The sequence below is a fragment of the Phaethon aethereus genome, assembly GCF_964289735.1.
Source record: "Phaethon aethereus genome assembly, chromosome: W".
In the NCBI taxonomy this organism is placed as follows: domain Eukaryota; kingdom Metazoa; phylum Chordata; class Aves; order Phaethontiformes; family Phaethontidae; genus Phaethon; species Phaethon aethereus.
Window position 1 is genome coordinate 20671197 of NC_138581.1, and position 26116 is coordinate 20697312.

The 26116-nt window shown below is 40.1% G+C and overlaps 1 protein-coding gene across 1 annotated transcript; it reads right to left on the reverse strand.

Annotated features, from left to right (window-relative positions):
- Positions 1-1761: 1761 nt before the first annotated feature.
- On the reverse strand, positions 1762-25018 carry LOC309415138 (carnosine N-methyltransferase-like; the record flags this gene model as incomplete). Its single annotated transcript, XM_082012582.1, has 8 exons — positions 1762-1890; positions 2186-2289; positions 3647-3760; positions 5476-5654; positions 14008-14148; positions 22617-22780; positions 23530-23722; positions 24804-25018. The coding sequence occupies 8 exons, from the start codon at positions 25016-25018 to the stop codon at positions 1762-1764; spliced, it is 1239 nt and encodes a 412-aa protein (XP_081868708.1).
- Positions 25019-26116: the final 1098 nt, after the last annotated feature.

Sequence of the window (26116 nt, forward strand, 5' to 3'; positions counted from 1 at the left end):
AATAAGGAATTTAAAGGAAAAAAATATTCTTTTTTTTTTAACGTGCAAGGGTTTGTTTTCTTGTTTGTGTTTTGTTTTTTGGTGTTTTATAAAAAAAAATTGTTATAATGGTAGTGTTTCAGTTTTAAATAGGTCTCTTAGTCTGGAGAAGAGGAGGCTGAAGGGAGACCTCATCGCTCTCTACAACTACCTGAAAGGGGGTTGTAGTGAGGTGGGTGTTGGTCTCTTCTCCCAAGTAACTAGCGACAGAATGAGAGGAAATGGCCTCAAGTTGCAGCAGGGGAGGTTTAGACTAGATATTAGGAAAAATTTCTTTACGGAGAGAGTGGTCAAGCATTGAAACAGGCTGCCCAGGGAGGTGGTGGAGTCGCCATCACTGGAAGTGTTAAAAAAAATGTGTAGACATGGCACTTTGGGACATGGTTTAGTGGGCATGGTGGTGTTGGATTGATGGTTGGACTTGATGATCTTTAAGGTCTTTTCCAACCTTAATGATTCTGTGATTTATTGGAGCAGGCATCTGTCTCTCTTGTGTAATACCAGGATTTGAAGGTTGAATATCCACCTAAATCTCATTTGCCAGGAAAAGCGTTATGATAAGGAAACAGGAGGTTACGATAAGGAAACAAGAGGTAGATATTAAGGTAGCATGGGTAAAATGTCTTCAAGTCACAAACAAATTATCTACCAATTGGCCTGCATATGCCATATGCTGACTCTGATAAGGAGATGGTTTGGTTACAGCACATATTATTTATATGCTTTTGGTTTTTGTCTTTTGGGTTTTTTTTGACAAAAAAGGCATTTCCTATGTCCCACCACCTCTTCACAGCATGGATAACTCAGCTATGCTATTAATTTTAAAAAAGAAAAGAACTCAATGATATTTAAACAGAATGTTCTCTTAAACAAAAATACTGCTTCCACAGCTTTGGTGTAAGCTATAGTTAAGTGACTCAAAAGATCAATATATTTTAAGTCTGCAAAGCATCCAATATTTCAGTTTCAACACTAAAATTCATCAGAATTAGTATTATTCCTGAACTGAGGTTAATTTACTGCTCCTCTGTGACATGCTGCTTTTCTTCATTTGATACTATGCTTTCACATAGCATTTCAAATTGTCTACAGATTGCGTTTTGGTTGCTGCAACGGTTAGCAGCGGTAGAGTCACATTCAAAGATTAGAATTCATACAGTAGTTTACTTTGTTCCTATTTACACTATTTCCAGTTCCACAGAAAATGCTCTAACAGTTCTGACAGTTATTATATGTCAAGAATAATTTTTCAGCTTTTCAACCCATTTCAGACTTCATAATTTAAGTGTACGTTTTAGAAATACTTCTCTGAATTCTGACACAGCTAGTACACTAAATACCACTATGCATCCCTAACATCAGAAAATAGAAAAAAGAAAATCATTATAAATTTCTGAAAGAATGAGGCAGTATTTATGGAGAACTAGCCTGGTTGGAGGAAACATTAAATTTTATACACATGAAAATGTTGCACTTTTTTTAATTCATTCCAAAGCATAAAGATAGTATATGTGAACATTTCCCCCTCCATTTTCCATAATACATTACAAATATTCATGGCACACTACATCATGCCTGGATAGCAAAAGAGACAATGTTAAGAAAATAGATGCTATCTAAATCCTATTAGGAGTAAGAAGGCACCGCTGTTTTGTCCAGACATCACCCAGTCTGTTTTGTTCTCAATTTTAGCATTCAAGCCATCATTTCTTTCTGATTAATCTATCCAAATCCACTTCTATTCTCACCAAACCCAGGTTTTCTCACCACAAACAACACACATTCATAGTAGTATTTCATCATGGAGAGTTCATTCACAGTGTATGTTGATGATACAGATTCTTTCTCCACCTGAAAGTAAAAATCGGAGGCCCTCAAAATACTTTCTCTACAGGCACCATAAAAATTTCTATATACTTTCAACCAGCAGATTTCACGGTCTATCTACACGTGTTAAAAAAACAAACCACCACCCCCCCAACCCCAACAAAATTAAAAAGTTGCAACACAACTATAAACATTTAACTCTCTTACAAGTTTTTAATCTAGCCATTAAATTGAAGTACATTTAAGGTAAAGGTTTGTATGAAGAAGTTAATTCTGTTTACACCAATACTATTCATTCCGAACTGCAGCATCATCTTACCTCTATATGGAATCCATACTGCAGTATAACATTTTTTATATCCTCATAGCTTAATTCTATAGAAAGTTCATTTGCCAAGTTTTCAAAATGGTAAAGGAGAGGACCTACAGTACAAAGACACAATGGAAATAGCTATCAAAAAAAAAGGCAAAAACTTTTTTTTTTTTTAAATCAGAAGCACATACTGAAAGTGTTAAGAATGCTAATATCCAGGCCCACAACATTCAAATACAGACACAAAAATACATATTTCTAACACTCAAATATGATTTTTATAGTGAATTTCAGTCTAGCATCACCACTCTCTCTACAGAATAGGAGGCAAGACATGCTGTGGGCTATTCAAGAGCTATGTTCACATCCTGTGACTGCCCAGGACTGGTGCAGTGACCGACTGATCAATTGCTACTATATAAAATGTTTAATGCTCAAGTTTGGTCTGCCTTTCCCTTACCATGGCAAAAGTTTTAAGTCTCTCTTCTTTTGAGCCAAAGCTCTTACACCTTATTCTACTTACAAGCATAGTACAAATTAGATAACAGATTAAGAAAAATAAGAAGGATGTATTAACAGACAGAATAAGATCTGTTTTCTTAGAAAACCAGCTGTCCTGGTTTCAGCCAGGATAGAGCTGGTTTTCTTCACAGAAGCTAGTGTGAGACTGTGTTTTGGATTTGGGATGAGGAACTGTTGATAATGTGCTGATGTTTTGGGTTGTTGCTGAGCAGTCAAGGACAGTCCAGCTTCTTGTGCTGGCCTGCCAGCGAGCAGGCTGGGGGTGCACGGGGAGCTGGGAGGGGACACAGCCAGGAGAGCTGACCCAGACTGGCCAAAGAGATATTCCCTACCATCCGACGTCATGCCCAGTACATAAACTGGAGTTGGCCGGGGGGCGGAAATCGCTGCTCGGGGACGGGCTGTCGATCACGGGGTGGTGAGCAATTTCTGTATTGGGCCTCACTTGTTCTTGTACATTCCTTTGTTGGTATTATCATTATTGTTCCCTTCTTTCTTTCTGTCCTATTAAACCGTGTTTATCTCAACCCACGAGGTTTTTCCTAATTGTCTCCCCCGTCCCACTGTGGGAGGGAGAGTGAGCGAGCGGCTGCGTGGTGCTTAGTTGCCGGCTGGGGCTAAACCACGACACCAGCAAAAAGAATACAGGACACTATATTTGTCAAACTTAAATGTGTGACCCATGAATGTGAAACCTGGCACTGGGGACCTTTGCTTTTCTATTACACACCAAAAAAAAAAAATCAAAAATCACATCTACACCATGTGATAACTAACACACATCTGGACATATTCAGAACAGGCCTGAGATAATTTGAAAGCCCTAGCTCTGCACGATTTTAAGCACTGACACTTTCATCCCCACAACTCTCTTCAGGTACTAGGTACCTAGTATGTGAGGAAACAGAAGTCGAGTTTGTAGAAAGAAAGACTGGTCACGCTTACCTACATTTATCCATATTCCTCCAGGCTTTAGTATTTTCCATATTGTATCAATATAATCAATAATGTTATGTGCTGTATCTATAAAGAAGCAAGTTGCTATGCAGTCCCATGTATCTGCACAAAAAGAACATATTATACAGATATTAGTTTCAATGTTTCTCCCCCATAAAAATGTATCATTTGACACCGATATTTGTTTTACACTCAGGATTTAGTTCAATTAACAACTGAAGAGTTGAAGGCTTCTCATGTTTACCAGAAACTAAATGCAAAACATTCTTTTACATAAATGATGGAAGTTTGGGTTTGTGGCATCTATATTTTGAAAAAATCTAAAATATAAATGCATACATATCTATATGCATTTTATGAAACAATTATTTGCATATATTATATAAAATAAAAATGGCTTATATATTATAAAACATAATTACTGTAACATATGTATATTATAATATATGAAGGCCCAATCATTCTAATACTCACCTGTTCTATGAGCTTCATTACCACAACTGTTAAAAATAGAAATGCAAAAATACCCAGCAGCTTTGGGACTCTCTGGTTATGTTAAAACCTGGAACAATACAAGTCTGTACACTAAAGTGTACTTTTACAACCCATGTAACTTTAAAATATTTTATCCAGTATCTGAATGTTTCTCCAATTGTTTTTTACTATCATATTTAACAAGCAAGATCTTTCAAGAACTACCTTTTAAAGCGTGAGCCTGTTTTTGTCTAAACATGCATCTCTGAAATTGTAAAAGTTTAAGTTCTGTAAATTTGGAAAAAAAAAAAAACCACCATCATCAGATATCTTAACAAGACAGAATCTGCAGAAAATTAAGCAATTATATAAGGAAGGCATCTTACAAGAAAATAACTTCATAAAAAAGGGGCAGATCAAAAGCTAGTTATTTTTCATCAGAATGAAATATGGGTCCAACAAGGACAGAGATGTGAATTGGAAGACGTAAGTCCTTGGTGATAATCCAATACTATGTGAGGAAAAAAATAATTAGTGACCTCTACATAGGCATACTTCATGTTTCTTATTATTTGCTCTACTAAGATCCAAAGTGTTAAATATTAGACTACATATGAAAGAAAAACAAACTGGATAAGTGCTATTCTTCGATCAAAGAATAAATGTGTAATTGGTATGTGTTAAACAAGGTCATCTTCTGCGGATTAATTCAACATTAGGTTAGTCATACAAAGACTACTTTACAGCTGCAATGAAGACAGCATGATAAATCTGATATCACCAGGAAAAGTAAGGGTATTTGTACTGATGGAAAGTCTCAATCTTTAATAATTATCATCCCCATAACGTGCCCCTGAAATACTTGCTACTGACAGTCAATAAGCATATATTTGTTCCATTTATAATTAACTATTATCAAAAAAGTTTGCTTTGCTTTTACAACAGAAAATTAATTGACAAAACCCACTTTTTTTCCCCACTAAAAAAAGAATGCATTAGTTACATTGTTCACTTCCTTAACATTATTTTTTAAATAAATCAAGTAAACCTTTCCCTAACTTTGCCATATTGTCTTTATTCTGAAAGAGACTACTGCAACAAAGATCTTTTAGGCAAGTAGCTAGCTACAGCAAATATATTATCTGTATGTTGAGGTTTTTCTTTTTAGTTATTAAAAAAAAAAACCTGATTTGGAATAAGAAAATCTTGCTATAGTTGATACTTTTTTTCTTCTTAATGATTACAGATACAGTTCCACTCTATTTGTAATCATTTCTTATTGTCTCATAACAAATACACTAGAGATAGTTACATGGAAAGACTAAATATTTGCATTTACTCACTACACTCAGTGTAAATTTCTTGAAAATCCCCTGCTGTCATAGAGAAGTTCGAACCAGAAGACAGACTGTGAGGGTCAACATCAGGGAAATAAATTGGTCGTATCTGATCAGCAGATCTTTTGTTATTGCTAAACTGATGAATCCAGGGATAAAGCTTACATGAGTTAATTTCAGAGCATCTGCAAAACATGGAAGTCAGAACAATTCCATTTCAATTAATTGTTTATGTATTATCTAGAAATGTAAGTCTTGAATATGAAATGATACATAAAAAGACTTTCACCAACATCCACTGTTTTACTGATAAAGTTAATGCTAAAGCTAGAACTTTTCTAAGGGACTTATCTAGTTCATAACACTTCAGACTGTCCAATTTATGAGCTGGTCAAATAAACCCAAAACAATTTAACTGACACAAGCTATCACCACATAACAACCACTTTTTTTTTTTTTTTAGTTTTAAAAACTCTTTCCCCCCCATTCTTCCACTGGGGAACAACAACCAAACCAAACCCGATTCTTTCTGTGGGATGGATGAAATTTGTGATTCAGTATATCCAGAAAAGCTAAACCTTTTGGGGTTGTCTTTTTTTTTGTTTTATTAAAAAAGAAACAATAGTCCCATGCTTGTCTTAAATTTCCTTGCGAATATTTGTTCTCATTCTAGACTCTTCTTCCTTTCCTGAACCATAATCACAGGGGTTTTGAAGCACAGCAAAACAAAAGCATTTTTCAGATGCAAAATTAAATGATGCATTTACATTTCAAAATATTAATAAATTTCACCTTTTTACAAAGCACAGCAGCTTTTCACTAGATGTCATTTTAAGTTAATAACATCTGGAGTTGTGGTTGTTGTCAACAACCACTTTTTAAAGTGTAAGCACTCTACCAGGTTATAGAAAATGCACCCTTGGTTCGTGGATAGAAAGCATCTGAGGTAAAGTCTTTGAAATAAATTTTTTTTACCATCTCCATGCAGTATTTAGTTTTCTCAATAAAAACAAAAATTAACTGTATTTGAACAACAATATACAAGTTCATCAACTGTCTCCATATATAACGGATATATAAATATCAATCAGATATATGCAATCAGTCAAAGAAAACAAGCAGGAAAATAACCCTGACAACACAGGCCTTGTTTCTTTCAAGCAAGGCATGTCTATTTTGGCTGACTTAACATTTGATAGTTAACAAAAAAAAAAAAAAGTTAATCTATTTCAGCATTCTTTGTGTACTCATAGTCAATTTGTGTAAAATTTCTGTAAAACAATGAAATTTTCAGAAAAGCAAGGCAAAGAAACTAAGAGACCAGAGTAGATAACAAAGGAAATCTTTTCTGAGCTATAAGGGAACACACACCTTCCAGCACTTTTCTTCTCATTTTTGAGCATAAAATATATACATGTAGACGTCAACAGTTCCAGCAGCAATTCCCTATTTAATATAAAAGGCCAAACCCTCTCAGTCAAACTTGAAAACCTCCCCTTTCCAGCTTTGATAATTTATATCTCAAACTTAAGTACTGCAGTCCTTTACAGTTACCATCTTTCCAATGAAAAATATAGGTAGGGAGTTAAAGTAGAAAGAAGTGCCTCATGCTCTAGGCACAGTACATATATTGGGTAACACTCAGTCTGAAAAGGTAATTCTATAAAATATGATTAGGTCAAATCTTACTTTTGACCAATTAAGAAACCTTCTCAAGGTATCAAGATTTATCTACAAAGATGCTTTTTTAGGAAAGTAAAGGTTAGCCAACTGTCAGTGTGAATCCTACTTGTATGAATTAAAGCATTTGAAACCACCCCTACTCTCATTTGGGTGCAAAGTGATTTTATATTACTCCAACTGAACTTTCTCAAATATTCATTAGTGCTGCTTCTACTGAAGGGCTGTTAGACTGAGGCTACTGAGTCTGCTCTGAATCTCCAGCTGCAAAACAAAGCAAGTCAGCAATCAGCTGCACACTAGATCAATCCTGTTGCACAGTGGAGAAATGAGACCACATAAGATCTGGTGTCTCCTCCACTTAGATACCACCCTGGTGTTTACCCTCCCATCAGATGTCAAAGGGGTGCAATGTGTCCTTGTGACTCTAGGCCACCTGAAAATTTTGGTATGCTTTCCAGAGGTGGGAAGACTGATTATGCTTCTTACAGTTTTTGTTCTTCCAAAAAACACGTAAGAAAAGAAGCATGTCTGCATATCATCAGTGATCAACTCTGCCATCTGTCATCATATCCAGGACTCATCTAAACACAAGAAAAAATATACCAGGTATATAAAGAACCTTATTCATTAAAAAAAAAAAAAAACAAAAAAAAAAGCCCGCAATCTCCCATGCAAGGATTGCAGCAGCTTTGGAGCCATTATAGCTTAACTCCTTCAGAGCCACTTTATTTTCAAACTGGAGCTTCCTTAATGGAATAATGCACTTTAACCAATATAGTTTTTCAAAGCTGTGTTGATTAATTTAAAATATTCATAGCAACCATAATTTTGCCTTGATGCACTTCTGTGTTCATGACATACTGAACTATGACATTTTATCCACAATAACAAAGGTGCTCAATTTAAGAGGAGTTGATTTTTTATGCATATTAAAAAACAGCAGATACCGCTTTGTATACAGAAGATTTAAGTCACTATACCAAATCTAGAAGGCCCACTGGAGTAGTAGACTTGATATTCAAGACTGACCTTGGTTTAATTTTAGGAAGACAAAGTACTGAGAAAGAATGCAGATCCAAACTATAAGCATACAATAGCAAAAACTCATGCCACTATCATCTGCAAATAAAAATGAATTAGGAATCATATCATGCTGTTTAAATGGTAAAATTAAAAATAATTTTCCAAAAGTTATTTCATATTTAACTTAAAAAAAAAATCACACACACTCCCCCTCCCCCAACCAATAAACTAAACTAGCATTTCATTCAAAGCTGAAATTTTTCTTCCAACATGGAAAGCCCTAGGCACCAACTCTGTCCCCTTTCTGGATAAATTAAGAAGGAAAGAGGAAAGGATCTGTAGCTAAACACTTATTTGCAAAAGCCTTCTTTCTTATCATATTCTTCCTTAACTGGTATCTTCAGCTCATATCGTTCATCTTTGCCTTCCTGGAACTGGAAGAAACAACATGTTAATTTCCGAAGGCTAACTGGGAACAGTCACTTAAAACTAAAATGATAGATCTCAAAAGTCCCTAAAACCTTCTTAATAGACATCCCAAGGTTAAATCTGACAGAAAGGAATGCCTGCACCTCAACTGAACTGACTGAAATTCAAAGTCAAGTTAGCAGTTATCTGTATTGTCTTCCATGCTAATACCAAAACTTGTAATTGATAACTTGCCCAGGAAAGATGAAGGTAACAGCAGCTGAGCAACATTCAATTTCGCTGTCTAAAATTAAATAATACTGTTTTCAAATGTAACACATATATACTGCTTTGCTAAATACATTTTGTACTAATAGGAAACACCACGTGAACATTAGATGCTAAGAATTATGGAGTACTAGAGTAAGCTAAGCATGAATTTTCAGGAGAATTCCACATATGGGCCAAAGACTCCACATGTAAAGAAGACAAAAACCAGTTAACTCTCTTTGCACAGGAATAAGCAGAGCTCATTGAAGGAGCTTTAAACTAGGTTTTAAGGGGGAAAGGGAGAAAACCAGGCTCGCTAGGGATAAGCCTGGGGGCAGCACGCCAGTGTTTGAGGGACGGTGTGCTAGTGAGGTCCTTCGGTCTGCTGTCTCGGTGGAGGTAGGGGATGGAGATCCATGCGGCAGCAAAGATGCAAGGGTTGTTGATGTGTCAGAAACCACGGAAGTGCCTGAGAATGGCCATGTAGGAATTAGGGCTTCTCCCCCCAAAAAAGGCGGCGGGATCAATAGCCCAACTGAAGCGCATCTACACCAACACAAGCAGCACAGGCAACAAACAGGAGGAGCTGGAAGCCATTCTGCAGCAGGAAACAAACCAGATATTATGGTGGGAGTCTGTTATAGACCACCCAACCAGGATGAAGAGGCAGATGAAATATTCGATAAGCAGCTGGGAGAAGTCTCACAATTGCTAGCCCTTGTTCTCGTGGGGGACTTCAACTTACCAGATGTCTGCTGGAAATACAATACAGCAGAGAGGAAACAGTCTAGGAGGTTCCTGGAGTGTGTGGAAGATAACTTCCTGACACAGCTGGTGAGCAAGCCAACTAGGGAAGGTGCCCTGCTGGACTTGTTGTTTGCAAACAGAGAAGGACTGGTGGGTGATGTGATGGTTGGAGGCTGTCTTGGGCATAGCAATCATGAAATGATAAGAGTTTTTGAAGGGTGGTTAGCAGAACTGCTACCTTGGACCTCTGGAGGGCAGACTTGGGCCTGTTCAGGACATGGTTGAGAGAGTCCCTTGGGAGACAGTCCTGAAGGGCAAAGGAGTCCAGGAAGGCTGGACATTCTTCAAGAAGGAAATCTTAAAGGTGCAGGAGCAGGCGGTCCCCATGTGCCAAAAGATGAGCTGGCGGTGAAGAAGATCAGCCTGGCTGGACAAAGAGCTTTGGCTGGAACTCAGGAAAAAAGAAGAGAGTTTATGACCTTTAGAAGAAGGGCAACTCAGGAGGACTACAAGGATGTCGTGAGGCTATGCAGGGAGAAAATTAGAAGGGCCAAAGCCCAACTAGAACTTCATCTGGCTACTGCTGTAAAACACAATAAAAAAAGTTCCTATAAATACAATAACTATAAAAGGAGGGCTAAGGAGAATCTCCATCCTTTATTGGATGCGAGGGGGAGCATAGTGATAAAGGCTGAGGAAAAGGCTGAGGTACTTAATGCCACCTTTGCCTCAGTCGTTAATAGCCAGACCAGTTGTTCTCAGGGTACCCAGCCTCCTGAGATGAAAGACAGGGACAGAGAGCAGAATGAAGCCCCCATAAACCAAGGGGAAATGGTTAGTGACCTGCTACACCACTTAGACACACACAAGTCTATAGAGCCAGATGGGATCCACCCAAGAGTACTGAGGGAGCTGGCAGAGGAGCTTGCCAAGCCACTCTCCATCATTTATCAGCAGTCCTGGTTAACAGGGGAGTTCCCAGAAGACTGGAGGCTTGCCAATGTGACACCCATCTACAAGAAGGGCCAGAAGGAGGATCCTGGGAACTACAGGCCTGTCAGCCTGACCTCGGTACCGGGGAAGATCATGGAGCGGTTCATCTTGAGGGCACTCACAGGGCATGTGCAGGACAACCAAGGGATCAGGCCCAGCCAGCATGGGTTCATGAAAGGCAGGTCCTGCTTGACCAACCTGATCTCCTTCTATGACCAGGTGACCTGCCTAGTGGATGAGGGAAAGGCTGTGGATGTTGTCTACTTGGACTTTACTAAAGCCTTTGACAGCGACTCCAACAGCATTCTCCTGGAGAAACTGGCAGCTCATGGCTTAGACAGGTGTACCCTTCGCTGGGTAAAGAACTGGCTGGATGTCCAGGCCCAAAGAGTTGTGACGAATGATGTTAAATCCAATTGGCAGCTGGTCACAAGCAGTATTCCCCAGGGCTCAGTTTTGGGTCCAGTCTTGTTTAATATCTTTATCACTGATCTGGATGAGGGAATTGAGTGCTCCCTCAGTAAGTTTGCAGACACCAAGTTGGGCAGGAGTGTTGATCTGCTGGAGGGTAGGAAGGCTCTGCAGAGGGATCTGGACAGGCTGGATCGATGGGAGAAGGCCAACTGTATGAGGTTCAACAAGGCCAAGTGCCGGGTCCTGCACTTGGGTCACAACAACCCCATGCAATGCTACAGGCTTGGGGAGGAGTGGCTGGAGAGATGCCCAGTAGAAAAGGACCTGGAGGTGCTGGTTGACAGCTGGCTGAACATGATCCAGCAGTGTGCCCAGGTGGCCAAGAAGGCCAACAGCATCCTGGCTTGTATCAGAAATAGTGTGGCCAGCAGAAGTAGGGAGGATTGTCGCCCTGTACTCAGCACTGGTGAGGTCGCACCTCGAATACTGTGTTCAGTTTTGGGCCTGAAACAAGGGTCTGAAACAGTTATAAGGTTCTAGCATGTGTCACTAATCAACTGTAAGTTTTGCAAATTTCTTAATATATGGAAGGTTATTGATTACATGATTAGTTTGACTTCAGTATAGAATTCTTTAGCCTAATAACTATGTGATTATGTTCAACGGCCTACTCTCACAGTCCTTAGGCTGTATTTGCCTCAATGCTAACATTGTAACTACGTGTAAACGGTTAATCAGGAGGAAAGCAGGCCTCATGAAAATTTAAACAAGGAAGAGTTAAGAGCAAGGACTGAGAGATTAAAGAGAACAGAGAAGATATCTTAACCTTGAGTGTAGAGACAGACTGGCAGGAGTGCTCTAACACGGATGATAAGAAGGAACCGCTTGGCTGGACAACAGAAGGGGCAAACATCCAAGGAGAAGAAATTATCCTCAGGAGACCTGTGACCATAAAAGGGAAAAAGGAGTAGGGGGCTAACTCCCCAAATGACCACCGACGACCACCCGAGACCCCCGCGCATGCATAGTGTAGTTTTGCAACGCCAGCATTATGTAAATGTAATAGATAAGCAAGGAGGCGGTGATTTCTTGGAAAATGTGTGAATATTCATGTCTTTAAGGTATATAAAGGATGAACTTTTGTTTCAGCACACGCATGTTAGGAGGAGATATCCCCCATGCGTCCAGCACTGCAATAAAGATGTCTGCTTAATAACATTTTGATGTTATTGAGTTTAAATTTCTTAAGTTTGGATTTCTTTGAATCAGGCCCCTCACTACAAGAAAGGCATTGAGGTTCTGGAGTGTGTCCAAACAAGAGCAACGAAGCTGGTGAAGGGTCTAGATAACCTAGCAGCTGAGGGAAGTGGGGTTGTTTAGTCTGGACAAAAGGAGGCTCAAGGGAGATGTTATTGCTGTCTACAACTACCTGAAAGGAGGTTCAGCAAGGTGTCTGTCTCTTCTCCCAAGTAACAAGCGATAGGACAAGAGGACACAGCCTCAAGTTGTGCCAGGGGAGGTTTAGATTGGATATTAGGAAAAATTTCTTCACAGAAAGGGTTATCAAGCACTGGAACAGGCTGCCCAGGGAAGCGGTTGAGTCACCATCCCTGGAGGCATTTAAAAGATGCGTAGATGTGGTGCTTAGGGACACGGTTTAGTGTTGGACTTGGTGGTGCTAGGTTAACGGTTGGACTTGATGATCTTAAAGGTCTTTTCCAGCCTAAACGATTCAATGATTCTATGATTTAGTTTTCAGCCAACATGACAGCTAACCAGTGCTTCCAAATAGGGGAACTAAATAATTGTATACTGCTCTGAATCATTTCAAAAGTTCTAAAGAATGTAAGAGCCAGTAGGACTGTATAGCTAGGGATAAGAAAAAACATGACCTCCTCCTTTCAGTAACTGCAAGGCATTAGATCAACTCAACTGTAACAAATTATTATCATCTGGTGATGAAATTGCATGAATAATGTAAGGAAAGAGCAAATATATCTATAGCAAATATCTATTTCCATTATCGTGACCACCACTGTCTTAAGCAGACATGCAGCAGCCATAAGAAACAAGATCTTCCCCATGGTCTGTATTTGAATGGTAAGCAATAACAGATTTGGGATCATCTTTTTGTTCCCATGCCTAGCATAAGGGAATAACAGTACACAAACAGAGCTCCAAAACACCATGATAATAAAGTATAAGCCAATATTTTAGGTGTTTTCAAAGGCATATTATTTCATACTTGCCTATCCATAATCTTCCCATCCTCATTCTTACAGGAACAATTACATTTTACTACCTTCTTCCAAGTTCATTGTGAGACCAATAATTTCCAGTACAAGTGACGGAACACCAAATACAAAAACATCACTCTAAACTAAACCTATACAGTGAAATTTATGTTATTGCCCTACATTCAAATTTAGTACCACAGTTTAATTGTAGTATTATCATATTATTTTAACTATTACTCAAGTGACAGAACTTGCTTAAGAAGTGGTGCAGCATGTTTTGTTGGTTGCTTCTAATGTAGAAACAGTACCTTAAATTTTAGTATCGAATATAACATTTTCATTAATAGGTTTCCTCTGTTACTAATCACCATCACTAAGTATCATGCATATCTTAATTAAGCCATATTTGATACCCGAGATAGATGTGCATTTTACAGAAATACATTTGAAATAAAAATCATAAAACCTATTCAAGATTATGCAGGAAGTCTGTGGCAGAGTCCAGAAATCTCAAGTCTCGTAACTTAAAAGCCATGCTTGCTACTATAAGCCTATTGACTTACCCATTAGACTCAAATACAATGCTTCATGCTCCAATTATCCCCACTCAATTTTTCATCAAAACACTCTATGAAGTGGTTGTCTCTTAGGACTTACAAATTTATTCTCGAGAGCTTTATTTATTCAAGTTTTTCCTCGTTTATACTTTTCCTTCCCTAGTACCTGTAGGTTTCAAACAGCAAGTAAAACATAAACTATGTACCTGTTGAGTACAAAGTTAGAAGAAAAGAGCATAAAGAGACTCCATTCATTTCCTTGGCAAGCATAACCAAGCATAGCTATTTCCCATGCCAATCTACCTAGCCCAGCACCAGGTACCAGGATATTAACTTTGGAGAAATCCCTGCAACAAAACAAAAATAATAGTTAAGTCGTTATCATATACCTCTTTAACAAAAACATATTGAGGTCCAGTCCAACATTTTTCCCCTTATGCTTAGATGTTATAATGTACTTCCTGTATGACATTACTTTTTAAAGACAAACTGAGCCAGTTCTGATCAGGTCACTTAATTGTATAAGGAAAAACACGCAGAAAAGACTCAAAATAATATTCGCACAGAATAAGAGTACTTACACCTATGTAATCCTTATTCAGAGTACAGTGCATAATTAAGAAAAATATTTTTCTAGTAACTTTATAGTTATCAAGTTAAAATACTCAAGTGATTTGCAGAACGAACGAACACATATCACCATTTATTCTTCTGTAATGTCCATTGATAACTAGTATTCCAGCAATCAGAAATGCAGTTCTTTCTTACATCACTTTATACTCAATGAAAAGTATTTTGACAGCAGAACCACAAAGCAAACATAAGCTCATGAGCAATTCAGATTCTAAAAACTTGAAAATAGTTAACTTTTCAGCAACTGTGGGTTTTTAAAATATGCTGCTCACAGATTTCACTCAAGCACATAAGCAACATAGGATTTCCTAAACCAAAGTACAGCGTAATTCTCTGCCCCTTCACTTCCCCTAACTAGACATCAAGTTAAAGACTACAGCAAGACATCCAGCAGTTGTGTGGTTACTGAGAGATTTAAGCCAACCTTTCCCACCTTCCAAGTCGAGCAACTAGTAAATACAAGAACTAAGAATCTCAAAATATTCTCCTCTTCCAGGCAGAAAATTCAGGAGGCACTCAAAAGCTGTCTGGATGTAGTCTTATGCAACCTGTCCTAGGTGGTCCTGCTTGAAGCAGGGGGGCTGGACCAGATGACCTCCAGAGGTCTCTTCCAGCCCCAACCATTCTGTGACACTGTGAGAAAAGGCAATATATACATATTCTAACTAACCAGCAGTTGCATCACAATACAATACAACCTTCACTCTTAAAACACCCCCCCATCAAACTGAAAAGATGTATCTCCTAAAACAAATATTCCAAATAACAAAAGAAATTATAATTTAAGAAGATAATACTCAAGCTTGCAATATACTCTCTAGAGCAAAGAATCACTGACAGTACAGGATTATAATCTTGCAAATAAATATTTATTGCCATTTGGACCTCTATACTCCTCGCTGTGGGAAGCAAAAGGGTTAATATAGCACAGATTCTGACTCAAAGGGCAAGGCTATTCATGGAAAACTGGTCTTACACATACAGCCAAAGGGAACCATCTAATGTCACCCACATACAAAGAATGCAAGCATTACATATTTTAATATTCTTCAATAATTTTCTAGTTTCCAGTCCTGAACAAGACTTTCTAATTTCATATATCAAAAAAGCAAGTGTGAATACTCAGTCCTCCCTCCCTTTCACATCTCACATTCAAAGGCAAAACATCTGTGTATTAATTTAATATACAAATGCAACTAAATGAAGCCACAATCAGCATTTAAAAAAAACAACCAACAACAAACAAAACCAATTCCCCCTCCCACACCCCCCCCCAACCGTCCACTGTGAGAGAAAGCAGAACACAAAGCCTTTTGATCCCTTAAAACTCCAGGATGACAAAAAGGGATCAAAAGGGTTAGAATGCTGTATAAACATGAAGATGAGCAAGGGAGTTAAGTAATTTCTGAGAGTTAGCATTATTTATGAAGATCATTACCGAACAGAAAAGGAAAAGTATTATCCTTTTCTAAAGGCCACACAAACTAACAAAGCAATTTTAACAGTGCCTTTTGGTTTGTGGATTAATCACATAATTGGTGAAGCCTCCCAAATTAAAAAAAAAAAAAATTAAAACCTTTTTCTTCACTATTATAATTATTTTTCTTTACTATTTACCTTTATTTATTAGTTATATTTTATTTAAATTTAATTTAAATATTTTATTTTAGATTTTTGTAACCCCATGTGGACACTTCTATTTTATGAGTGGCTTGAAAAGTCTTGTGCCACTTCCAAGATGTCACACACTAACAGGAAAAGCTGCTCTTTTAAAACAGCCTACTGAAAAGAAAGTATGCAGGTATAACCAGTTTAAAACCTCTGTACCTTTACTCATACTGAAACAAGACAAAGCCTCAAACAGGCAAATGAGTTGATTTTAAATTGCTTGGAATTGGCTTGAATCTTTTTATTAACAATATAAAGCTTTTGTAGCTCTGAACTAAGTTTTCCCAATTACCTCTCTAGAAACAAAAAAATTGTTTTTAACTGTACTTTCCTCTGTGCCTTTATTATGGGATTGAAGCCTGTCTGGAAATTTGTTAACAAATTAATTCCTATCTATACTCTTTATACTGGTTGCGGGCCATCAGCTTCATTTCAGTATATAGAGCACCTGCGAATAGAGCACAAAATATAATCAAATCTAAGTCCACTAACGTAACATTTTGGAAAGCAAGTGTCCCAAGAGCATCTTTGTCATCTATAATCAGATAAATTACGCATGTAGCAAACTCAGTGTAACAGGTGTTGATAGTGTCTTGCTACAAAAAGAAGAAAAGGTGCTCCTTTGGCTTTTAAAGACTTGAACGAGTTGTTGATGGATAAAAAAAAAAAAAAATATTAGGCTATGAATCCAGTGGTAGTGGGAGCACTCCATGGCAGTATATATGCTACTTCTGAATCAACAGTCAATAGCTTAGTGTTGCCACATTTTCTGAAGGCTCAGTCTGAACCCATAACTTATTTGACGGCTAGGTGCTGTCAAAAGGGGGTCCTCTAGCCACATCACTGGTTTTCTGAAGCAAGTGTCTAAAAAGAGACAGCTGAATAATCTAGTAGGAAAAAAAATAAATAATGCACTGTACAAAAAACCCACCAAACACCTAAACAAAACACCAAAAAACCTCACAAACAGAACCTAGCTAAAACTATCTAACCAGCTCACTGAAGACTCAGACAAGCTTTTATCTGAGCAGTAGGGACACAGCAAGAGCACATGGCCAAGGCTCATTTTCATAGCAGCTATGTGTTAGCTGTAACACTGAATACATCTTAAAAATCAGCTGGAAAAAAAAGCTGGGATTTAGAACTGCTAACAATTAAATTGCACATAAGCTACTTTTTCAATGGCTAAATGGCCATAACACAATTTAGGAGGCTAGAAAGACATGCTTTCCTATGGTAAATACATAATAGCAGCAGTAGCCAAAAAAAAAAAATTAACCGCCCCACACACAACCCTGATAACACCACCAAAGGTTATTCACAGTGAAATTAGCCTTAAACTAGCAAGCTGCAGAAGGGTTTCTAAGCCACAGATCAGAAGAGTTGTGGTATTGGTTAGGGGCCCCCCAAAAGCTTAAACATCTGCAGGGCATAAGGGAAGAAATATTGGCCTGTAGGTGTAGTCAGGGGGTGCAGGCAAAGACTCATTAAGAGGGCTAGCACTGTACTGTTCAGCATAAATTATGAGCACTGCATTTTGCAGTTTGATAGATTTTCAGGTTTTAAAAACCTAATGCCATTCCTGAAGATTTTAGTATGGTATCAATTTTTAAAGGAAAATGTGTGTGTGATAAAAATATAGGCTTTATACTTATTGTGCTTTAACAAAAGAAACCTAAAGGTGCTGAAGGGGAAAAATTATATAGAATAGTTCAGTTGGAAGGTACCTACAACAATCATCTAGTCCAACTTCATCAAAGAGGAAAATATTACTGTGTGCAATTGTAGACATACCTAATTTTCATAAATTAAACACCGCAATACAGTGTTATCTACCCAGAAGAAGTGATCAGAAATATACACCTTATACACAGAAGGCTGGAGGAAACTGTCATAGAACCACCGTGGAACCTGTAATCTAATTCTTTCCTGAAGTCTTATCACTGTAATGTTTGTAAATTTTGATATCAAACAGATCCAATGTTCAGTATAGTATTTTTCATTATTTTACTATGATTCTATTTTCAGTGACGTTCTTAAAAGATAACTGCTTTTCAAATAGAATAATAAATGTAACTAAAAATACAGTCAGTCAAAGAGCAGTTGTTCTGTAAACTTGGCAGTTTAGGTTTATATACATCCATTTCAAGACCTGCAAAGGCTTCTGTGGACCAGAATAACACTGAAGACATCACTTACTGGTAAATCCAATGTTTCAAGTGGAGTTTAGACTAAAGCACAAATTTGTATGAGATTAAAAACCCTAAGAGGACAAATACATTTTATGTCAAGTTAAAATTCCTATAAGACAGAAGCTTTAAGGTCACTATAAAAGTGACTGAGTGCATGGAAAAAGTATACTCAAGCTCAGCCTTGAACGAGCAAGATAAATATTTCAAATAAAAAGGAAACTAAAGTACTAGTTACTTCTTTTGGGCTGGCCTGGCAGTATACTGAAAAATATAGCCAATAGCTGGATTAGGTGTTAAGATTTAAATTTTGAGTTACAGCTGGTTCCAGAGGCCAAGTTAATAAATAAAGTGTTCGGAGAAAATACTTAAACATTTCTTGCCTATGGAATAATAGCAACTAACTTAAAGGTTTAACGTTTCTTTGGTTCCTTTTGGACAAGAAAGTGTAAAGTAATCCCCCTCGGTACACTCGTCTAGTTGTCCAACTTTACACTTACCCATAAAAAAGCTTAGTCACATTTCATCAAGAAATAAAAATATATGTTTTACTATTTTCACCTACAGAAAACAGTGATCATGGTTCATTCAGACTGAAGAAATCCAGAAAGCTTGATCAAGAATGCAAACAATTCTAAAAAGACTGTGACACGAAATATATGATGAAATTTCAATATGAGTAATGCAGGAAATCTATTGTTTCTTCAGGAAGACCTTTATCTCATGGGACGTCACTTAAACTCCTTTGCCCAGCCTACTAACATATTCTGTGCTAAACAGAAAGAAAGAATTATTTCTGAAGAGGAATGGGAGCCAGAAACAGCTTTTGCCTTTTTTATTTTTGAATAACAGTCACATAAGGAGACCTTAACATTCCTAAACAATACAGCAATCAGGTTTCTCAGATACCGCTTTGTAAACACTGCAAATGTGAGGCTGTTGTGCTTTAACCCCAGCTGGCAACTGGACAATCACACTGCCACTCGCTCATTCCCCCCAGAAGGGTAAAAGTGAGAAAATTCGTGGGTTGAGATAACGACAGTTTAATAAGTAAAGCAAAAGCTGTGCGCACAAGCAAAGCAAAACAAGGAATTTATTCACTGCTTCCCAACGGCAGGCAGGTGTTCAGCCATCACCAGGGAAGCAGGGCTCCAGCATGCGTAACGGTTACTTGGGAAGACAAACGCCATCACTCCGAACGTCCCCCCTTCCTTCTTCTTCCCCCAGCTTTATCATGGAACCATTAAGGTTGGAAATGACCTTTAAGATCATCAAGACCAACCGTCAACCCAACACCACCATGCTCACTAAACCATGTCCCAAAGTGCTAACTCTACATGTTTTTTGAATACTTTCAGAGATGGTGACTCCACCACCTCCCTGGGCAGCCTGTTCCAATGCTTGACCACTCTCTCAGAAAAGAAATTTTCCCTAATATCCAATCTAAACCTCCCCTGGCGCAACCTGAGGTCATTTCCTCTCGTCCTATCGCTAGTTACTTGGGAGGAGAGACCAACACCCACCTCACCACAACCTCCTTTCCTGTAGTTGTAGAGAGTGATAAGGTCTCCCCTCAGCCTCCTCTTCTCCAGACTAAACAACCCCAGTTTCCTCAGCCGCTCATCATAAGACTTGTGCTTGAGTCCCCTCACCAGCTTCATTGCCCTTCTCTGGACACGCTCCAGCACCTCAATGGCCTTCTTGTAGTGAGGGGACCAAAACTCAACACAGGATTCGAGGTGCGGCCTCACCAGTGCTGAGTACAGGGGCACAATCACTTCCCTACTCCTGCTGGCCACACTATTTCTGATACAGGCCAGGACGCTGTTGGCCTTCTTGGCCACCTGGGCACACTGCCGGCTCATGTTCAGCTGGCTGGTGACCAACACCCCCAGGTCCCTTTTGGGCAGCTTTCCAGCCACTCCTCCCCAAGCCTGTAGCGTTGCATGGGGTTGTTGTGGCCAAAGTGCAGGACCCGGCACTTGGCCTTGTTAAACCTCATACAGTTGACCTCTGCCCATGGGTCCAGCCTGTCCAGATCCCTCTGCAGAGCCTTCCTACCCTCCAGCAGATCAATACTCCCACCCAACTTGGTGTCGTCTGCAAACTTACAGAGGGAGCACTCAATTCCCTCATCCAGATCAGTGATAAAGATATTAAACAAGACTGGACCCAAAACTGAGCCCTGGGGAATACTACTTGTAACTGGCCGCCAACTGGATTTAACTCCGTTCACCACAACTCTCTGGGCTCGGCTGTCCAGCCAGTTCTTCACACAGCAAAGAGTACACCTGTCTAAGCCATGAGCCGCCAGTTTCTCCAGGAGAATGCTGTTGAAGACACTGTCAAAGGCTTTACTGAAGTCCAGGTAGACAACATCCACAACCTTCCCCTCATCCACTAGGTGGGTCACTTGGTCATAGAAGGAGATCAGGTTGGTCAAGCAGGACCTGCCTTTCATGAACCCATGCTGACTGCGCCTGATCCCTTGGTTGTCCTGCACATGCCCTGTGAGCGCCCTCAAGATGAACATCTCCATAATCCTCCCTGGCACCAAGGTCAGGCTAACAGGCCTGTAGTTCCCAGGATCCACCTTCTGGCCTTTCTTGTAGATGGGTGTCACATTGGCAAGCCTCCAGTCATCTGGGACCTCCCCCTGTTAACCAGGACTGCTGATAAATGATGGAGAGTGGCTTGGCAAGCTCCTCCGCCAGCTCTCTCAGTACTCTTGGGTGGATCCCATCCAGCCCATAGACTTGTGAGTGTCCAGGTGGCATAGCAGGTCATTAACTGCTTCCTCCTGCATTATGCGGGGTTTATTCTGCTCTCCATTGTTGTCTTCCAACTCAGGGGGCTGGGTACCCTGCGAACAACTGGACTGGCTATTAAAGACTGAGGCAAAGAAGGCATTAAGTACCTCAGCTTTTTCCTCAGCCCTGGTGACAATGTTTTCCTCCCCCTGCATCCAATAAGGGATGGAGATTCTCCTTGGCCCTCTTTTTGTTGTTAATGTATTTGTAAAAACATTTTTTGTTATCCATTATGACCATGGCCAGATTGAGTTCTAGCTGGGCTTTTGCCTTTCTAATTTTCTCTCTGTTTGCCCTAACAAGATCCCTGTACTCTTCGTGAGTTGCCTACCCCTTCTTCCAAAGGTGCTAAACTCTCCTTTTCTTCCTGAGTCCCAGCATAAGCTCCCTGTTCAGCCAGGCCGGTCGCCTTCCCCACCAGCTCATCTTGCGGCACATGGGGACCGCCTGCTCCTACGCATTTAAGACTTCGTTCTTGAAGACTGTCCAGCCTTCCTGGACCCCTTTGTCCTTCAGGACTGTCTCCCAAGGGACTCTCTCAACCAGTGACCTCAACAGGCCAAAGTCTGCCCTCCAGAAGTCCATGGTAGCAGTTTTGCTGACCCCCCTCCTTACTTCACTCAGAATTGGGAATTCTAATCATGTCATGGTTGCTAAGCCCAAGACGGCCTCCGACCACCACACTTCCCACCAGTCCTTCTCTGTTCGTAAACAGCAGGTCAAGCGAGGCACCTCCCCTGGTAGGCTCACTTACCAGCTGTGTCAGGAAGTTATCTTCCACACACTCCAGAAACCTCCTAGACTATTTCCTCTCTGTTGTGTTATATTTTCAGCAGACGTTCAGTAAATTGATGTCCCCCACAAGAAATGGGGACTCATATATTGCTGAGTATGATGTCATACCATATGGAATATCCCTTTTGTCATTTGGGGTCAGCTGTCCCAGCTGTGTCCCCTTCCAGCTTCTTGTGCACCCCCAGCCTACTTGCTGGTGGGGTGGTGGGAGAAGCAAAAAAGGACTTGACTCTGTGTAAGCACTGCTCAGCAATAACTAAAACATCCGTGTGCTATCAACACTGTTTCCAGCACAAATCCAAAACAAAGCCCCACACTAGCTACTATGAAGAAAATTAGTTCTATCCCAGACAAAACCAGCACAAACCCCCACAACAATTAGTATTTTGGTAGCATTTCTGAATAAGCTAATGCAGTTACAAAGGTATGTGCACACATGCAACAGAGTTTTTACAAGACTTGCATTGTATTAGCTGTCTGAAATCAAGGCTAAAGTTAAGCATTTGTATTATAATAATTCCATGTCAATTTTATGATTCTGCTCTTTTCCAATACCTTCAACTAAAAGCAAACTTTCTCAATTAAACAATGAATTCGACAGCATGCACAGTAATTTCTGTATTTTTAAAACCAAGCCTTTTCTTACGCCATAAAAACTTCTGTTATTTTTGTACAACAGCGTATTCCCACATAAAAGTAAGTCTTAAAATACTAGTTTACCATCTTTCTTTTGGAAAGTTCTTTACAATTTCACTAATGATTGGCTGGTAGCAGGAATCTCTCTCAGGCTTCCCCTCTTCACTCCAGTCTCTCACAAATTGTTTCAAAGTTGATTTTAATTTATCCATGTCAAATGTTGAAGCTGGAGTAATCTTCCCTCTTAACTGATTAAAGCGGGGAAAAAAATAATTAATGAAAAATGCACCAAGTATCTTTAATCTTGAAAAACAGAAAATAAAATAGAAACAGTCAAGAAGTCATGGTATTAGGGCTGTTGGGAGTTTTAATTGCCAAAGTATTTACCTCTCAATTCTGGGACAAGGGCTCAAATCCAGCCCTGTTGAATGGATTGAGTTTGGTGGTCTCAGTTCAGCCCCCAAGAGACCAGGGTCCAAATCACAAAACCAACATACAGTATGGCATAACTGAGCACAACTAGTAGTTGTTCAGGAAAGGATCAGGACTTCGCTAGTGATGAGACTGAACTGCTCACCGTAAGAGGGATCCCTCTATGTTACTGATGCAGCATGGAAAACTCACACTAGAGCTACCCAGAACTGTACCTAGCCTGCAGATACCAAAAAGACTTCAGTTTCCATCACTGACAGTCTTTTAAGTCTGAGTGCAATTTTTTGTTTCTTTGTTTGTTAGATGCTACATTGAAAGGCAGATAAGTAGTGCAAAAATTGCACTAAATTTTACAAATGCTAACATTCAGAATACTTGGACTACCTAAAATTTAACTAATTTAGGATGCCATAACATACAATTACCTACGATAATGTATACAATACCATTTATGGTCTATATAGTTAACTGAAAAATTAACTTTAAAATGTAACCAGGGCAGAGATAGAAAATCCCAGAGTATAGAATTTGGTTTTGAAGTATGAAAAAGTTCATTTTAACATACATCTCCATATTCTTTGTTTTCAAACATATGAATGAAGCCATTGACAATGGTCTGTAGCATCTCTTGATTATGATCAACACACTTCCGAATCTTATCAAGGTGAGGAAGGAATTGAGGAAGAAGACTCTGTTGGTTATCTGGGAGAGATCTAAACTGTCTCTCTGTTCTGTTCACCCTTTCATGCATATTAGTTCTAGGAAGAAAAAAAATAAATATTAAAGCCTTCAGATATTTAGCAGCAACACATATTATAGGTAAATAAGAATTCACTCAAAGCTACTCCAATTACAACTATCCAATTCTTTCAACTCAGAAAGTGGTCAGACTTCGTAATTCCTGACTAGAGAACAAGCTCTCAAGAATTTTATAGGCAAAATGACTGTTTTAAGCTCTAGTTCCACATTACCACCCTTTTAACAATGCGTTACAGTTTAAGAGGACCACTGTTTCACAGCTCCATCCCCAGCCTCTCATTTCCAGCACAAGTGATCACAACCTCTAATACACGGATATACAAAATGATACAACTTCGTAAACAATCAACCCGCAAGCCCATAAGAATAGCCAGATTATTTCACAAATACAATTTAAATGTGATAAAACAGCTGAATATCACAGCAACCTTTGGCTACAGAAAAACTGGAATGTGGAGCGGAAATGGGGCAGCTGAAAGCAGGATCCTCAAAACCAATTGCTTCTGAAGGAATCATAACGGTCAGGGCCAACCCATGCTGGAGTTTTGGTGGCCCCACTAAGGCATTAAATTGCCTTCTTTTAACAGCCTCAACTATGAGTACTATGAAATTGATTGCATAACTGATCCAGGCATAAAATAACTCCTCCCTTTCCCCAAAATACTGTTAAGGACCAGATTTTTTTCAGACAACTCTGTTTTTTCTCCTCCACCATCTGAATTACTTATGTTTTCTTCTTCATTCTATAGATTCAGGTAGCAAGTCAGGGGTTGGGTTGTTGCGGGTTTTTTCTTTCATTTACCTCATTCACAAAAGGGCTATCTAGCACTTTTCTGACTCAACAAATGCCTAGACAGCTAGTTATAGCAAATTGGCATCCATTGGTGCTTTCAGACGACCTTATTTCTTCTGCAAATTTACAAGTCCTTCAAAAATTTCCCCAACAATCGACTAAGCAAAACACCACGTGCGTTTCTTTACCAGTAGGAGCTACTATTTTTTTTCAGGACTTATAAGGGCAACATCCCATCACAGAGCTGGGCCACACGGCCGTGTATGTCAGGTAGCACATTTCGTTACCCGTAGTATCGGAACGCGTTGATGATCCTCCGGAAATGCTCCCGCTCCTCTGCCCTGGTTACCGTGGCCGCCGCCAACACCTTTGACTCCTGCGGCTGCCGCCGCCATTCGTTACTCGGAAGTGCCATCGCCTCCGCCTCTCGCTCGCCGCCCCCACGCTCTCCTAGCCACGGCAGCTGCTCCCCCTCATCGCCTCGTCGCGGCCCCCTGTGCATCACCTTGGTCGGTGAGTCCCTCTCGCTCCCGGGCCGCGACAGCACCTTTTTGCAGGGCACAGCACATGCGACCGACATCCTGACAACGACCACAGCTAATAGTCGCACGCACACTAGCTCACTTCCGCCACGGGGCGGGGGGAGTCATCCCTGTGCGCGTGCTCAGCACCGCCTCCCGCGCGTTAGCCTCCCCCGGTCACAACCCCATGCAACGCTACAGGCTTGGGGAGGAGTGGCTTGAAAGCTGCCCGGCAGAAAAGGACCTAGGGGTGTTGGTTGACAGCCGGCTGAACATGAGCCAGCAGTGTGCCCAGGTGACCAAGAAGGCTAACAGCGTCTGGGCCTGTATCAGAAACAGTGTGGCCAGCAGGAGCAGGGAAGTGATTGTCCCCCTGTACTCGGTACTGGTGAGGCCGCGCCTCGAATACTGTGTTCAGTTTTGGTCCCCTCACTACAAGAAGGCCATTGAGGTGCTGGAGCGTGTCCAGAGAAGGGCAACGAAGCTGGTGTGGGGTCTGGAGCACAAGTCTTATGAGGAGCGGCTGAGGGAACTGGGTTGTTTAGTCTGGAGAAGAGGAGGCTGAGGGGAGACCTTATCGCTCTCTACAGCTACCTGAAAGGGGGTTGTGGCGACAAGGGTGTTGGTCTCTTCTCCCAAGTAACTAGTGATAGAATGAGAGGAAACAGCCTCAAGTTGCACCAGGGGAGGCTTAGACCAGATATTAGGAAAAATTTCTTTACTGAGTGGTCAAACATTGGAACAGGCTGCCCAGGGAGGTGATGGAGTCACCATCACTGGAGGTATTCAAAAACCGTGTGGACATGGCACTTTGGGACATGGTTTAGTGGGCATGGTGGTGTTGCGTTGATGGTTAGACTTGACGATCTTAAAGGTCTTTTCCTTCCTTAATGATTCTGTGATTCTGTAAGGAATATCACGAGAAGACAGGTAGTGGTGGGGATGCCTGGTGTAGGCGCAGAAGTAAACTGCCTGGAGGTGTAGGGACAGGCACTGGCATTGACCCTGCACAGCTGGGAGGGGTTGTGTGTGTAGAGGTAGCAGGTTGCTCTCAGCTACTTTTCCATCTTTTCAGCATT